This window comes from Pristis pectinata, chromosome 3 (assembly GCF_009764475.1).
Source record: "Pristis pectinata isolate sPriPec2 chromosome 3, sPriPec2.1.pri, whole genome shotgun sequence".
In the NCBI taxonomy this organism is placed as follows: domain Eukaryota; kingdom Metazoa; phylum Chordata; class Chondrichthyes; order Rhinopristiformes; family Pristidae; genus Pristis; species Pristis pectinata.
The window spans coordinates 43624399-43640160 of record NC_067407.1 but is presented as its reverse complement, the minus strand read 5'-3'; the positions used below and the strand labels follow the sequence as shown (position 1 = coordinate 43640160).

The 15762-nt window shown below is 38.0% G+C and overlaps 1 protein-coding gene across 1 annotated transcript in view; it reads right to left on the bottom strand.

Moving 5' to 3' along the window:
• kifap3a (kinesin-associated protein 3a) overlaps positions 1-15762 on the bottom strand; it is a 157850-nt gene that overhangs the window by 52221 nt on the left and 89867 nt on the right. Inside the window, exons 15-17 of the mRNA XM_052011585.1 lie at positions 13290-13415; positions 9458-9556; positions 7788-7873 (exon numbers count right to left, since the gene is read on the bottom strand). Coding sequence (XP_051867545.1) covers positions 7788-7873; positions 9458-9556; positions 13290-13415 — 311 coding nt within the window. The remainder of the gene's footprint in view (positions 1-7787; positions 7874-9457; positions 9557-13289; positions 13416-15762) is intronic.

Below are 15762 nucleotides of genomic sequence, written 5' to 3'. Positions count from 1 at the left end.
CATCGCCAGCACTTTCTTTTTTATTTATGGCAGATTAGTTTTGGTAGGCCAAATTCCAGGTTTTGTTCCAATAAAGGCAATTGTGTTTCATTGTCATTAACAGTGAAAGGTCAAAAAATGGAATTTTAATTTATTTGGATATAAATGAAATACTTTTGAACATTTGAAATCTACACACAAGAAAAATTATGGTGCTTTCTGTAGGACCATGTAATTGTACAGAATATTGATGCAGCAGGTAGTATCCTTATATGCTGCAATTGAATGTATTTCCAGAATCAAAGAGGCTGAAGTGAACTTGATTACCTAAGCTGTAGGACCTACCTTCTTCCAAGTTTACTTTTTTAAAATTCTCTACTTTCCGCAAGAGCAATTCTTGCACCTTATCTCTGGTTTCTGTTGGCAACTTCCCTGGAGAAATACTAACATGCAAACCAATTGTCTTGCAAAAATTATTTCAGAAATATCTTGAAAATGAAATAATGGAAAGTGAAGCACTGAGAACAAGATTCTTCACATCAATACAATGTGCTAGAATGCCTTCACACTTCTTTATAGCCTATATCTTATTCTTGAAAGACAGTGGTAAACCAGCAGTTTGTGTAGTCCACTTAAAGCTGCATTAGGTTACGAGGGGCACACAGCCTGTAAACCAACAATTGTGACAGCTCTTTGGAGTTTAAATACCTGAGATACAATCTGATTTTCAAAGGAAATTGAGACTTACAATTGAATTTTACTAATTTTGGAGGGCAGGTGTTGACCATAGATTGTCAGCAGCCACAATCCATCAGTGGAGAAAGGAAGCACCGTGACCATTTGCAATATTAAAAATAATCACAAATCTTGCAAGAAAGTAGAATTAAAATAGTACATTAAGTACATTATACATTTGGTGCTTTAAGATAGCAGGCCTGAAGGAAGACTTTAATAATGGGGGAGGAGTTTGGTGAAAAAGAGGGTGAAGAGAAATTAATGTAGCAAAACAATGTTTATTTACAAGGAGAATTATCCAGTAGCAAATAAGACAACACATGTAAAGCTGAAGCAACATTTTAACAGATGCTGGTAACACTTTCTTCCACATAATCAGAGAATAGACATTAAGGAATCTGTTTGCAGTTACACAAAAATCATCACTCATCAGTATAATTAGAGTAAACCATAAATGAAACACAAGGCATGTACTAAAACTTTACCACATCTGTTATGATAATTGCAAAACTGTGTCTATTTCCTCTCAACACCTCAGTTTCAAGTCACTCACTTGAACCATAGCTATCTGATTAACAAACTTGTCGGACAAACAAACTGCTCCCTCCTGCATCTCCTCCATATTAACTGATGAAAAACAGGTCTTCTTTCACTTACATCTGGAGTTTGATACGCTCGAGGTAAGAGAAATTACATTCCCACAGCAATAAAAACATGTACACTTAACCCCAATTCATTTTCAGCAACTGATAAAATTATACATAATCATAATTCAAACATCTAACCTCATTAATGTTTGGCAGCACATACATATCAAAAGAGCAAATGTTATGTGTAAAATATGCACGGCCACAAAGATTGCTGGATAAACAAGAAGCAGCAGTGAAAGATGCCAGGCAATGAGCTGAGTCAGGAACTTAGTTGAGCCCACTGAACCAAATATGAAATAAGATCTTTCCTATATAGTAAATACACGTAACTGAATACTGCAAATACAAAATGTCATTAAAATGGAACAACTGAGACAAGATATTTGTTCAAAGTACTCATTATTTTTGTATTAATGACTGACATATGATTTTCTTGGTTTGTAAAAATGTCAATTTAATTAACAAAATAGACATTTAAAGTAGGTCCCCTGTTTCAGCAAAGGTAAAGCTAGCACCCATATGTATCTTGGAACGGCTCCATGGACAACAGCAGAGTCATGACTCCAAGAGGCCTGAGAGTTATGGATTCCTGGGAAACAATGCTGTTGGCTGGGAATGCACATATTCTAGCCAGAAGTGTGGTTTCTTTGTAGTCAGGCAGCCATAGATTGTTTCCCAAGCCAGACTTGTGCTTTTCCCACTTTCAAAAAAGCAAATCCCAAATATCCAGGATCGTTGCCGAGAGGGAATCTATTGCAGAGTGTCTATTCTGCAAAGAAAATCAATGTTCCCCTCAAATATCTAAAAGATAAATCTTGCCTGTACTTTACACATGAGTACGTGTATTGACAAATATTTTCCCTTCAAGTCTTTCCTAACCTTTCCAGCGCTGTTATATCACTGAATTGTTATAGCATTAAAAGTGGCCATTCGACCCATTAAATCTGAATAGACCAATTCCATCTATCTCATTCTCCACAGCCTTTCAAGTCCTTTCAAAAGCCTTGATTAACTTTATTATCACCATCTTTACAGGCTGAGTTTCAAGTTATACTTCTGTGTGGAAAAATAACTTCCTTCAGACCTCACATGTAAATTTTGTCCAAAATTTAACATCTTGTCTTTGAACTACCTAGTAATAGTAGCTTCCACTATTTGCCATATTGAATCCAATCATCATCTTGTTCACTCTTTTCAAACATCCTCTCAGCAGTTTTCACTCCAAGGAAACCAACCCAACCTTTTCTACTCTAACCTTGCTGCTGAAATCATGAAGAACATTTGACTAAAATGGCCTACGTAGTGTTTTGTGCAGCTTCAACGCAACTTCCCTGTTTTTGTACTCCACATTGTTGTTCATAAATCCTAGAATCCAATATGCTTTACTAACCACTCTTTCAACATGCCCTGCCACTTTCAAAAGATTTATGTGCAAATACACTCAGGCCCCTCTGTTCCTCCACACCATTTAGAACTGTGTCGTTTAGCCTTTATCACCTCTGATTGTTCTTTCTGCCAAAATGCATCAACTTCACACTTCTCTGTATTAAATTTCATTGGCCACTTGTCTGCTATTCTGCCAGCTATGTCCTCTTGTAATTTTTTTTTACAACTTTCTTTCCAAACTTTGCTTTCATCCACAAATACAGAAAGCTTACCATGTGCATCCATGTCTAGGTCATCAATACATCAAAAAAAGAAGTGGTCCAAGCACGGACTCTTCGAGAATTCCATTTGTCCATCATCCTTCAATGTTTAAAAAAATCCATTTATCAGTTCTCTCTGCTTTCTGCCTTTCAGCCAATTCCCTATCCATACTACAATTGACCCTTTAATTCCACGGGGCTCAATTCTGCACACGTCTCTTTTTGTGGGAATTTACTCAAACATAAATACATTACGCTGTAATGAAAAATGAAAGGGCAGGAGGGGAAGCATTGCCCACAAGAATAAAGGAAAGACAACTACAAACTTTTTAATATACTTAAGGTTTTCTAACATTGTCCTATTTTTGATCTGTATCAAAATTCATAAGGCTGATGAAGACTAAATGGAGTTGTTTAAGGGAAAAATAGGTGCTTTGCATCCTAGAAGCTTCCTCAATTCTTTTTATTAGTTGAATATTTAAGCAATTAAGGAAGCTGTGTTATCCAATATTTCACTGTTGATGGTGCTCTGGATAGTTAGTATTGGGTTCCAAGAACTCAATATGCAAGGAATAAACATGATTATTGGAAATGTTAGTAATTTCTCTAAAGCAGTAAATCAATCACAAACTCCATCTGTTAACATTTCTTAAGAGTTCTATCATACAAAGTGAATATAAATCAAACTTGACAAAACTAAACTGGCTGTTGGCAATCATGTGAAGTGAGACCAATGCTGGAATTTTCAGCTGGTTCCCTGTTGGCTAAGTACTGCCTGCTAAAGTTTACATTCCAAGAAGAAAACAAAGGAGAAAAAAAAATCACATTTATGTCATTAATTTAAGTAAACAAAATTTGTCAACCAGACAAGGAAACAAACCCTAATGTTTGGCTATAAACTGTATGAATCACTTGAAATTAAAAATGAGGATGGGCTGTTTTCTTGTTCGTTATATAGTAATTTCCATCGAGTACATGCCTCACAGCATGTTTGTTTGTTCAAATATATTATTACAGACAGGGTTGGAACGTACTGAACTATCTTGTTCACCGACCCAATAATTGTACTATCACTAGAAACATTCATATCTTCTGTTTAGTTTCAGAACACCAATAAGCTGAAAAGCAGCCAGCGGACGATATGTTCAGTGCATTACATGCAGGAACAAACAAAAAAACGTTTCTTCATATATTCCTTTTTATACATCAGATACAACATCAATGATATAAAAACTAAAATATTGCAAGTAAACTCCAAGTTCTTCAAAGAAAGACGTTCCTTTTGGATGCAGTGGCTTGAGCAAAATTTACTTCAACATTGCAAACCGTTTATCCAAATGCTTATTTCCCTTTAAAGTCAGAAAGTCCTACTTTTTTAAATGATCAGTTCTTTTAACAGACTAGTTAATTGTAACTTTGATATTAAATAACAGCTGAATCCAGTTAGAATAATGGCATCTACTTGACAATGTGGAAAACTGTCCAGTTATATCTTGTTCACAAAAACCAGACAAATCCAATCCAGTTACTTGTTACCCTATCAGTCAGTTCTCAACTATGAAAGTGATGGAAGGTATTGTCAACAGTACTACCAGGCAGCACTCACTCACCAATGCCTCTCAGCCCTTGACCTCACTGTAGCCTTGGTACAAACATAGACCAAAAAGTTGAATTCCTGAGGTAACACAAGAGTGACTGTGTTAAAATTCTTGACTTTGTTAGGAATGACAAAGTCCTTGACCAAGGATGGTATCAAGGAACCCTGATAAAACCGAAGTCAATGGGTATCAGAGGGAAAATATTCCAATGGTTGGAATCATACCCAGCACAAAGGGAATTGGTTGTGGTTGATAGAGGTCAATCATCCCAGCCCCAGGCATTCCTCAGGTAGTGCCCATGCCCAACTACCTTAAGCTGCTTCATTAATGACCTTCCTCTTATCCTAAGGTCAGAAGCTCAGAACTCCTCAGTGAACATTGCAATCCATGGCCACATGAAGTCTGACCTAGATAATGTTCTGTCATGGGAAGATGGTGGCAAGTAACATCTGCAACACAAGTGGCCAGTTCCAACAAGAGAGAGTACAACCATCTACCCTTGACATTCCATGGCATTACCATTGCCAAGTCCCCCTCCTACCTATCATCATTGACCAGAATCTCAACTGGACTGGCCACTAAATACTGCAGTGACAAGAGCAGGTCAAAGGCTGCCAATTCCTTTCCACTATCTACAAGACAACATGTGAAGGAATACTCTCCACTTGTCTTCTTGGTTCAAGTCAGAGGCATGATAGAATACTCCTCGCTTGCCTGAATGAGTACAGCTCCAACAACACTCAAAAAGCTTGACACTACGTGGGGGAAAAAGCAACCCACTTGGTGGTACTCAATCCACTATTCTGAACTTGCATTCCCTCCACCACGAGCACACATTGGCTGTATTGTGTACCATCTACAAAATGCACTGCAGTAGCTTAAATGGGCTACTCCAGCAGCATCTCTCAAACCCATAACCCCTAATACCAAGAAAGATCAGGAATTCAGGTGCATGGGAACACCACCACCACTTTGTCACACAAAGAGAACTCAGCAGTTCAGGGAGGTGACTCATACCACCTTTCCAATGTCAATTGGAGAAGTGCAATAAATGCTAGCCTTTCCAGCCACACACAGGTCATGATAAGTGAATAACTAAAAAGTATTCTTTCAGCACATTCCTCAAAATTCACATTAAAAATTACATGAAAATATCTCTCAAAATATGGGTAATTATATGAATTACAAGTGACCTAAAGAACTGACACTTTATTCAGGATATGCAGTGAAAACCAAATTCCATCATTTACTTTTGTGGGGATGAGAGGATGAGGGGAGGGGGTTGCATTCTCCCCAGTGGCATCAATGACAATGTAAAATAAACAATACTACCAGTAGGTACTGAAGATTTTTTACCTTTATAGTAATGTGTGTTCTTTCCGTTTAGGGGCTTCACCTCCACAGCACAAAATTAACAATTATTTAGATTTTCTCTCTTTTATTTCAATAGGACAATTACAAAGATATTCTGCAGCTTTTCCTTTTGCCTGTTTTCAAGAAGTAATCAACAGGTTCCAAGTTTCTCCCCACCCCACCCACTCCAAAAGGCAAATGGTACTGCTGGGGAATATTACATTCAGAATGGAATTTTATTCAGGTGATGGCATGTCAATCTTAATATTTGAACCTGGGTAGGTGGTGCTGATAATTGTCAACCTCCCCTGTCCTTACTCAACATCTAAAGATCCAGTATGTCTGCACTCACAAGAGCAATCAGGATGAGGAATTCAAGCAGACTTTACCTAAACAGCCAACACTGGCTGCGGGCCAAAGGTGCACCATCCTTGATTGAAGCAAATACAATTAACTGAACACAGATCAAAATTCAACCATGAGATTTTCCTGCCACATGGCTAAATATACATCAAGTGATGCACTTACCCACTCACTGATTTTGAGAAAAGCATGATGTATTCCTTATATTTCTGGAAATTGTGTAGTATAAAGCCAAACATGCAAAGAGAAATGATCATCCCATACTAGTGACATGCACGTTTTAAGCAACAGCTTCGGCCCAGTTAGAGACTCATTTGAAAAATATGCAAGCTAAATTTTGCTGTAGTATTAACCTTTTCTACTCAAAGGAAAATTTTGGATATTTCCACAGCTAAATTAGTTTGCTTTGTGAGGAAATATAGTCTTTTAAAAGGGAAATGTAACAGCATAGCACAACCTCCCCATAACCACATGGATGTAATTAAGCTAGTGAGGGTGTAGAAAAGATCTATAAGGGTGTTGCCTGGACTGGAGATCTTGAGTCACAGTGGAAATTGGACAAGCTGGGGCATTTTTTCCCCGTACCGAAGCAGGCTGAAGGATGACATTATGGATGTTTATAAAATTATGAAGGGCATAGATAGGGTAGTCACAGTCTTTTTCCCAGGATAGGGGAGTCAAAAACTAGAGGGCGTATGTTTAGGGTGAGAGGGGAAAGATTTTAAGGGGACTTGAGGGGCAGGTTCTTCACACAGAGGATGCTGGGATTTGGAACAAGCTGGTAGAGAAGGTGATAGCAGCAGGTGAAATTACAATGTTTAAAAGTCATTTGGACAGGTACGTGGATAGCAAAGGTTTAGAGGGATGTGTGCCAAATGCAGGCAAGTGGGATTAGCTAAAATAAACATCTTTGTCAGCAAGGTGAGTTGGGCCAAAAGGCACGTTTCCGTGCTGTATAACAATGCATCTCTAACCACTAATTACTCCCTTGCAAAACAGAATGAAGTCTCAATTATACTGATCTTCTAAAATTCCATGATATCTGAGCCATATGAGCACTTTGAATTACTGTCTAAATCCAGATATCCAGGAATGTATTTTTCTCCATGCACAATTTTCAGGGGTTTGAGAAACAGCTAGATCTTCATAATCAAAGGTGTAACTTCAATTATTTTTTTTCATAAAACTATTGGGTAGGATACAGCCATAAAAATATCGAGCAAGAGACCGCGCGAGCAAGATGATGTCAGTAGTTAGTTTGTGCAGGGACCAAAAACAACATTTTGTTCTTCCCAGTGTTTGCTTGAAAGAAGTTTCTATTCATCTGGTTGGATATAACCTTTACATTGTCGTGTAACCTTCCTCCATTTATACTGTACATTTCAATCCCTGCCTTAATTGCTTGAACCAAAGATAAAAGCCAAGTTAAATGACAGCCACACAGGATATAATTTTTTCCTTACCGCAATGATGTCCAGCGTGTTGTCACAGACTTTCCGTATCTCTGCGTTTTTATCATGCATCAAATCAATCAAATATGCTGGAGCCTCTTGGGCCAGATTAAAGAAAAGTAACATTTTGTCATTTTTAAAAAAAAATTATTAATGAGGTCTGTGTGTTAATTGCAAATCTATAATTGCCATTGTGAAAATCGTGGGGTCACCTTTATGAACTGCTGCAGTCCAATTGAAAGAGGATTCTGGGATTTTGAACCAGCAACAACTAAGCAATAGGTGTGTGTGTGTGTGTGTGTGTGTGTGTGTGTGTGTGTGTGTGTGTGTGTGTGTGTGTGTGTGTACACACACACACATATATATACACACACACACACACACATTTCAAGTTCAGGATGGTGGGACTTTGTGGGGAATTCAAAGGCTTAAATAGTATTTTGATATAGCAATGAATCTTTATAAACGATTTGCATAACTGGCTATATACAAATGTGATTGATCTTGAAGAACCAGCTGATTAGAAGTACATTGAAGATGAGCTGATAAAATTACAACAGCTGTGTTAACGGAAATGTGACTGAATGGCTGGAACATTATCATAAGCCTGGGAGATCTCTGTTTTGTCCAATTATCTGCAGGACTCTTAGCTGATTATAGCAGTGAAGTTGGTATTCAGCAAACTTGTAGCCCCTCTTTTTGGCTGATTCCTCATTCTCGAGAATAGCTGTTGCTGCTTCTGCACTGGACCATTACTGGACTCCTGGCCTGACCATGATCATGGAGTGAGTGGTGGATCAGATCATTGGGTTATAAAACCACCTCAATGCCGATCACATTTGTTTGATATGGAAGAACACAATTCTACATCTGAATGGCTACCAGCTCTGTGTTTTTAACTGTTTTTGTCAATTCCTGTACCTTTATTTGTTCAGACAGGGTAAAACTCATAATATTCACCAGAGATGAAATATACTTTTTTGATTTGCTTAAGAGCTATTGATACCTACACACACCAAATCACAATTATGCACACATTCTGATTTTAAAACCTGGATGCAAATGTGACTAGAATTTATACCAACCATAGGAGACTCAAAACTAAACCCAAGCTTAACAGTTCTTCACACAAATACAATTTAATCCTTATATTAATGATTATGAAGAATGCATCACATTAAACAGAACTTTCAGTATTAAGGATCAAATAACAAACAGTTCACCTTTTACCAAGTTATTAAAATAACTCTCTAACATTCATATGGAACAAATGAATGTGCTGAAGTAAAATTAATAAAATAGAGCTACTTATCTTGCAACCATCCAGACTGTGAAGTGGGTAAAACTGCCATACTATTTTTTAAAAACAGAACCGAAGTTTGTTTACTTATTTCCAAATCCAGTATTTGATCCATTTTAACTAAGAACACAGTTAGCCTTTTCATTTTTATTTCATATTCATCTGTAATAAATCATTTCTAAAATATAAGCTACTGCTACAAATTTTCATCTCTAAAAGAAATCTAGTGAAGTTTTGATCCTTGATGATCTAAAATGCGAGGCTTTGGTACAGTAGCGATATTTGAATAAGTTTACTGTTTTACACATGTCCTTTCCTTCTGGATCAGATTGAGACAAGCACTAAACAGAAGAGGCAAAAAACTATTATTCAGAAAGGATACGCGTTTCCTTTATAATTACATCTCTGGTAGCTTGGTGGAAAACCATTTGGTAGAAGACGTATACAATCTGGCAAACAAATTCATCATCTTCTTGTTTGGCTATTGGAAAGAATAGAAATATGCAGTCCAAGGAGTTTGCAATAACAACGTGCATTTGTATAACATGCTCAAAAAGCAAAACCTCCCAAAGCACTTAGTAGGATTGTTGAAAAGATGTCACCAAACCTTAAAAGGAGTTATCTATGGATAGATAAACGTTTAGACAAAGATGGCAAACAGAGAATCACAAAGGTTTAGCAACTAAATTTCAATTGTTAGAGCCAGCACCAGTGTCAATACAGCAGAGCAGGTTGTTATTTTGTCAGAGTCCATGCTCTCTGTAAAACAACTAGTTAGCTCCCTTTCCCCGTTATATAGCCCTGAAAATTTATTTCCCTCAAGAGGCTTCCAATGTCCTTTTGAAATCAATGACAATCTCCACCTCCATCTTCCAAAGCAAAATATTCCAGGTCGTTACCACTATAGCATTAAAAGCTTATGCCTCATATTTCTTCCCCCACCCACCATTACTCACTCAAAACTACAAATCAGTGTCCCTAGTCTTTGTAACATCAGACAATGGGAACAGCCCTATCTTAACTTGTCTTTATCTTGGAAGAACTCAGTGAGTCAGGCAGCATCTGTGGAGGGAAATGGACAGTCAATGTTTCAGGTTGAGACCCTTCAGAACTCCATCCTGGGAATCAACCAAGTGAACCTTCTCTGCACTGCCTCCAATGCAGTATCTTCCTTAAATGCAGAGACCATACAGTACTCAGTTGCAGGATCATCAATGTTCTGCAAAGTTGCATTAAAATGTCCCTATTTTTATACTATATACCCCTTGCAAAATAAGGCAACATTCCACATGCTTTTCCAGCATGCCAACTCTTAGTGTTTCCATGCACTGGGACTCCCAGATTCCTTTATACCACAAACATCTTGCAGTCTCACTCTAGTAAAATATTTGCTTTTGCATTCTTCCTTGCAAGATGAATAATCTCACATTTTCCCAAATAATATTCCATCTGCCAACTTCTTCCCTACTAACTGAACCTAGCAATATTACTTTGCAGGTTCTTTGCATCTTCGTTCTTGCTAACCCATCTGTCTTTGTGTCATCAGAAAATATGGCTACATTACACTCAATCCCTTCATTCAAATTATCAATATAGCTTGTAAATATTTGAGGCCTGAACATAGATTCCCATGGCATCCTATTAGTTGCTGACTGCCAATCAGAAGTGACCCATTTATCTCTACTCATGATTTAGAAACATGTATAGAAATGCAGAAAATAGCAATGATAGGCCATAGCTCTTCAAGCCTGTTCCACCATTCAAAATAATAAAGGCTGCTTCTCTATACTGCCATATCCCTCAATGTCTTTTGTATCTATAAATCAGTCTACAAACTTTTTAAATGTATTCAATGTCTTAGGCTCTAGTGTCTTCTATAGTAAAGAATTCTACATGATCACCAACCTGAATGAAGAAATTTCTCCACATCTCAGACAACAGTGCCTTCCTGTATCCTGAGACTCATTAGGTTTATGCTAGTTCCGAGGGAAGCAATTCCTATTCCCATCTCCTTATATTCCTGTCGACATGCAACTTATTCTTTCTTACACATGCTCATCAACTCCCCTTTTTTATTATTAACCTACACCAAAGTGTAATTTATAGTAATAAATGAACCAAGCCGTACATCTTTTTTGGGTAGTGGGAGGAATTCAGAGCACTGGAAGGAAATCCATATGTTCATGAATCAAATGTTCAAATTCCACACAGACAGCACCAGTGTCAAGATGGAATCTTGGTCTCTGGAGCTATGAGGCAGCAGCACTAACTGCTGCACCACCCTCCCACCCATTATCAGTGTCTTCTGGAGGTCTAAATACACTGCATCTACTGACCTTCTAGCCTACCATTGATCTTCCTAATATTGTGCGCTTCTTCTTTCAATACCAGCTTTAACTTCCTTAGTCAGCTGCGGATGGTGTATCCATCCAATGGAGCCTATATTTTCCTCATGGGAATATACTTCTGAAGAAATTTATGAAATATCTTCTCAAATGTCTGCTTTTGCTGATCTCCTGTTTACCCCATAATCATTTTTCCTAGTTCACTTTAGCCAACTCTGTTGCCATACCATTGTAATTACCTACATTTAAGTTTAGAACACAAATTTCAAACACAGATTTCTGCCCATCAAACCGAATTTGAAATCCCAACATGCTCTGATTACTCTTTCCTTGGAGAGTATTTGCTATGAGATCATTTATTAATTCTGAATCATTACAAATAGTTACAAATAGTCCCTAGTTTGTCAATGAATTGCCCTGAGAAACCATCGTCCTCAAGGCTTCCATTGCCAATTTATTTGTCCAATCGATATGATGATTAAAATCACCATGAGCAGTACCAGAATATCCCTTTTCTGTAAGAGTCCATTGAGTTTGGAGACTCATATTGTTCTCATACAAGATTAATTGGCCTTGTAACACAAGTTGAAATTAAATCAATTACTGCATTGTACTAGTAAATGCTGAGGTGGGACCATTTACAGGAACTCAACACCTCCCTCTGTAACTGGATCCTTGACTTCCTGACCTACAGACTGCAATCAGTGAGGATAGGCAGCAATACCTCCAGCACGATTATTCTCAACACTGGTGCCCCACAAGGCTGCATCCTAAGCCCTCTACTCTACTCCCTATATACTCATGACTGCGTGACCAGATTCTGCTCTAACTCCATCTACAAGTCTGCAGATGATACCACCGTTGTAGGCCGTAACTCAAATAACGATGAGTCGGAGTACATGAAGGAGATAGTGACATGGTGTCATGACAACAACCTTTTCCTCAATGTCAACAAAACAAAAGAGCTGGTCATTGACTTCAGAAAAGGGGGCGGTGTGCATGCACCTGCCTACATCAACTGTGCTGAGGTCGAGAGGGTTGAGAACTCCAAGTTCCTTTGAGTGAACATCACCAACAGCCTGTCCTGGTCAAATCACGTAGACGTCATGGCCAAGAAAGCTTAGCAGTGCTCCTACCTCCTCAGGAGGCTAAAGAAATTTGGTTTGTCCCCTGTGACACTCATCAACTTTTATCAATGCACCATAGAAAGCATCCTATCTGTATGCATCACAGCTTGGTATGGCAACTGCTCTGCCCTGGACCGCAAGAAACTGCAGAGAGTTGTGGACACAGCCCAGCGTGTCACGGAAACCAGCCTCCCCTCCATGGACTCTGTCTATACCACTCGCTGTCTTGGTGAAGCAGCCAGCATAATCAAAGACCCTGTCCACCTGGGTCATTCTCTCTTCTCTCCTCTCCAATCAGACAGAAGATACAGGAGCCTGAGGGCACATACCACCAGGCTCAAGGACAGCTTCTATCCCACTGCGATAAGACAAATGAACAATAGATGAGATGGACTATTGACCTCACAATCTACCTTGTTGTGACGTTGCACCTTATTGTCTACCTGCACTACACTTCCTGTGTAGCTGTGACACTTTACTCTGTACTGATATTGTTTTCACGTGTACTACCTCAATGTAACTGCACTGTGTAATGAATTGACCTGTACAATCGGTATGCAAGACAAGTTTTTCACTGTACCTCTGTTCAAGTGACAATAATAAACCAATACCAATACCAACTTTTACTGTGTTTGATGTTAACCTTAGGTACCTGAATTAGGAAGTGATCATTTATCACTATATTTACCATCCTGATTAGGGCAAAATACAGAAGGAAAAACTATATCCTGTTAAGTCTTACCATTTAGAAGTTCAATGAGTGCTGGAATAATTCCAGATTTTGCTAGCATTGCCGCACAAGAATCGTCCATGGACACAGTGCCAATCATAATCACCACTTCCAGAACCAGGTCATCTTCTGTTGAACCTGGAAGGTCAGAAATACAAATGCGCTACTGAAATAGATTCACTAATATCTATTGACAGATGCCAAGTTTATTTAGTTGTACTCTGAAGTTTTCACTCATAGCCTGTAACTTTACTGATATAGCTTTTACAACTTGTACAATACTCAAAAGACCATTTGCATGAATATTACGGAGGCCACAGTTTAACTGAAAAGGCTATGTTATGTGAGAAAGAGAACATTGTTGAATTCAGCCATTTCAACCAGTTCAGAAGTAGCACTCTCATCTCAGTCAAAGGTTACTGGTTGAAGGTTTCAAGTATTCAGCTCATTGTAACAGTACTGAATTTTCAAAACTCTCAACTTTTTTTGTCGGATAAGATTACTGAATTCTTACCAAGGAAAGAAAGGCTAATGAAATTGAGGTGCAGATTCATGATCTAAATAAAGGCCGCAAAGGCTTGAGGGAATGATTGGCCTTATACTGTTACTATCTTCCTGTGTCTGGTTGTGCTGTTCTACAACATTTGGCTGCACCACATATCTAGAAATCCACTGAAAAACTAGAATGCATCTATAAATAACCTCCATGCTGGAAAGTTCAAATAACTTCGTTTTCTTTGTATTTGCATCATAGTCATACATCCCTAACCATTCTAAAGTCAGAAGGATTAATTTGTTATAAGCTAAAACTTTTAATTTCATGTACTCCATCAGCTCATTCCCTCCCCAAAAGAGGATACTAGAAGTTTAGACCTGTGATTATTGCCTTCAAACATTCTCTGTGATTAAATTAATCTGGAGGCATTTTGTTTTAATGAATGTATCATTTAAATGTTAAACCACAGTATGAAAAGGATCAAGAACATCTCGTAGTACAGGAGCAAGACTGTATAGAAAGAAACAAAAATTTACTTACTGCTTCTCTGAACATGAATTGCACGCTTCACTAAGTTTTAAAATTAAGACTACTGCAAATTACACAATCACAGTAAACTATTTATCAACAACAAAAAGCACCAGAAGTTTTTTAAAAATCTCAGACTAAACTGAGAACTATTTTAAAGAAAAACTGCTTTAAGTGTAATCACCTGAATTCGGAGTTATATGTAAGAATTTATTTTCATTTGCTGAAGAAATAATGTCCTTTAGTATCACTATGATTAATCGAATGACTATGATTTTCATGGCTAATCCCTGGTAACATTTATGACAAGAAAAAAAATTGTCTAAAGTTACAGTGTAATATAACAAAATTCCTTCATAGTGTTAGATGGCAATATCCCCACTCACAAGTGCTTGATTCGCATTGGTACAGACAAGGTACCAAATACAAATCCAAATGTACTCTACATAGGGCCATGGAAGCATGTTCTTTTATATGAAGTACATAATATGGAAAGGACATCAAAATAAAATATAAATGATAAACTTCAACTGGATAACCACATGGCTACAATGGTAAAGAAAAAGGCAAATTATTTAAGTACAGAGTGCAGCTTAGATACTTTATTGAATAATGGTGGCCAAAAAAGTGATTTGTGAAGATAGCCCCCACTATCTACTGTCTCAAAGGATAATAGTTTGCACTTTAGGTGGACAGCTCCGCATTAAGCATTGTCTGGTGGCTCTGGAGCCCTTTTCTAGCATTGCAGTCTCTGCTGCACTTATTGCAGATTTTGTTTGCCTGTTTTAGCTCCAGGACCTCGAAGTTGCAACCTAGTTTCACTATCAAACACTGAGGATGTGTCCAAAGTAAACTATTATCTTTTCTCATGCTTTGCATGCATTGTACAAGCCTCACAATCATAGAAGGGTATACCAAGGACACAATCTTGTTAGACTTGCAGTCTGGTATTTTCCATCTGTTGATCTACATTTTCTTTCTCAGCTTTGAAATTGTAGAAAAAAGGGGAATTAGAAGAAATTGAAAAACTAACAATAGTTTGATAAATTGCTGCATTTCACGATCATTCCATTAAACAAAAAGTACAAAACTGAAACATTTGTAGTGTTTATTTGTTTTGAACATACTAGAAAGTTTTTTTCAAATGAACTACACTACTTTAATCATATTGAAATCTGTTCTCCTTATGCAGACCCTCGGGATCAATGATTGACCTTCTTCCACTCCACTTCTGTGGGCTCCACAGACCCTACCACAGATGGCGAGGTGGGCCAATGGGTAGTTTATGAGACAGTCTGCTCTTTCTGCCACTCACGCAGGTCTTCTGTGTGCTCCCAATGCAAGGCATCGAGGTTGCTAGTACCATACTGAATGATCCTTCCCCTCTTTGGGCAGACATGGGGAGGAGATCTGCACTTCCTTGAATCTTTTCTTCTCTCCACCTGGTAATCTCTTCCCAAG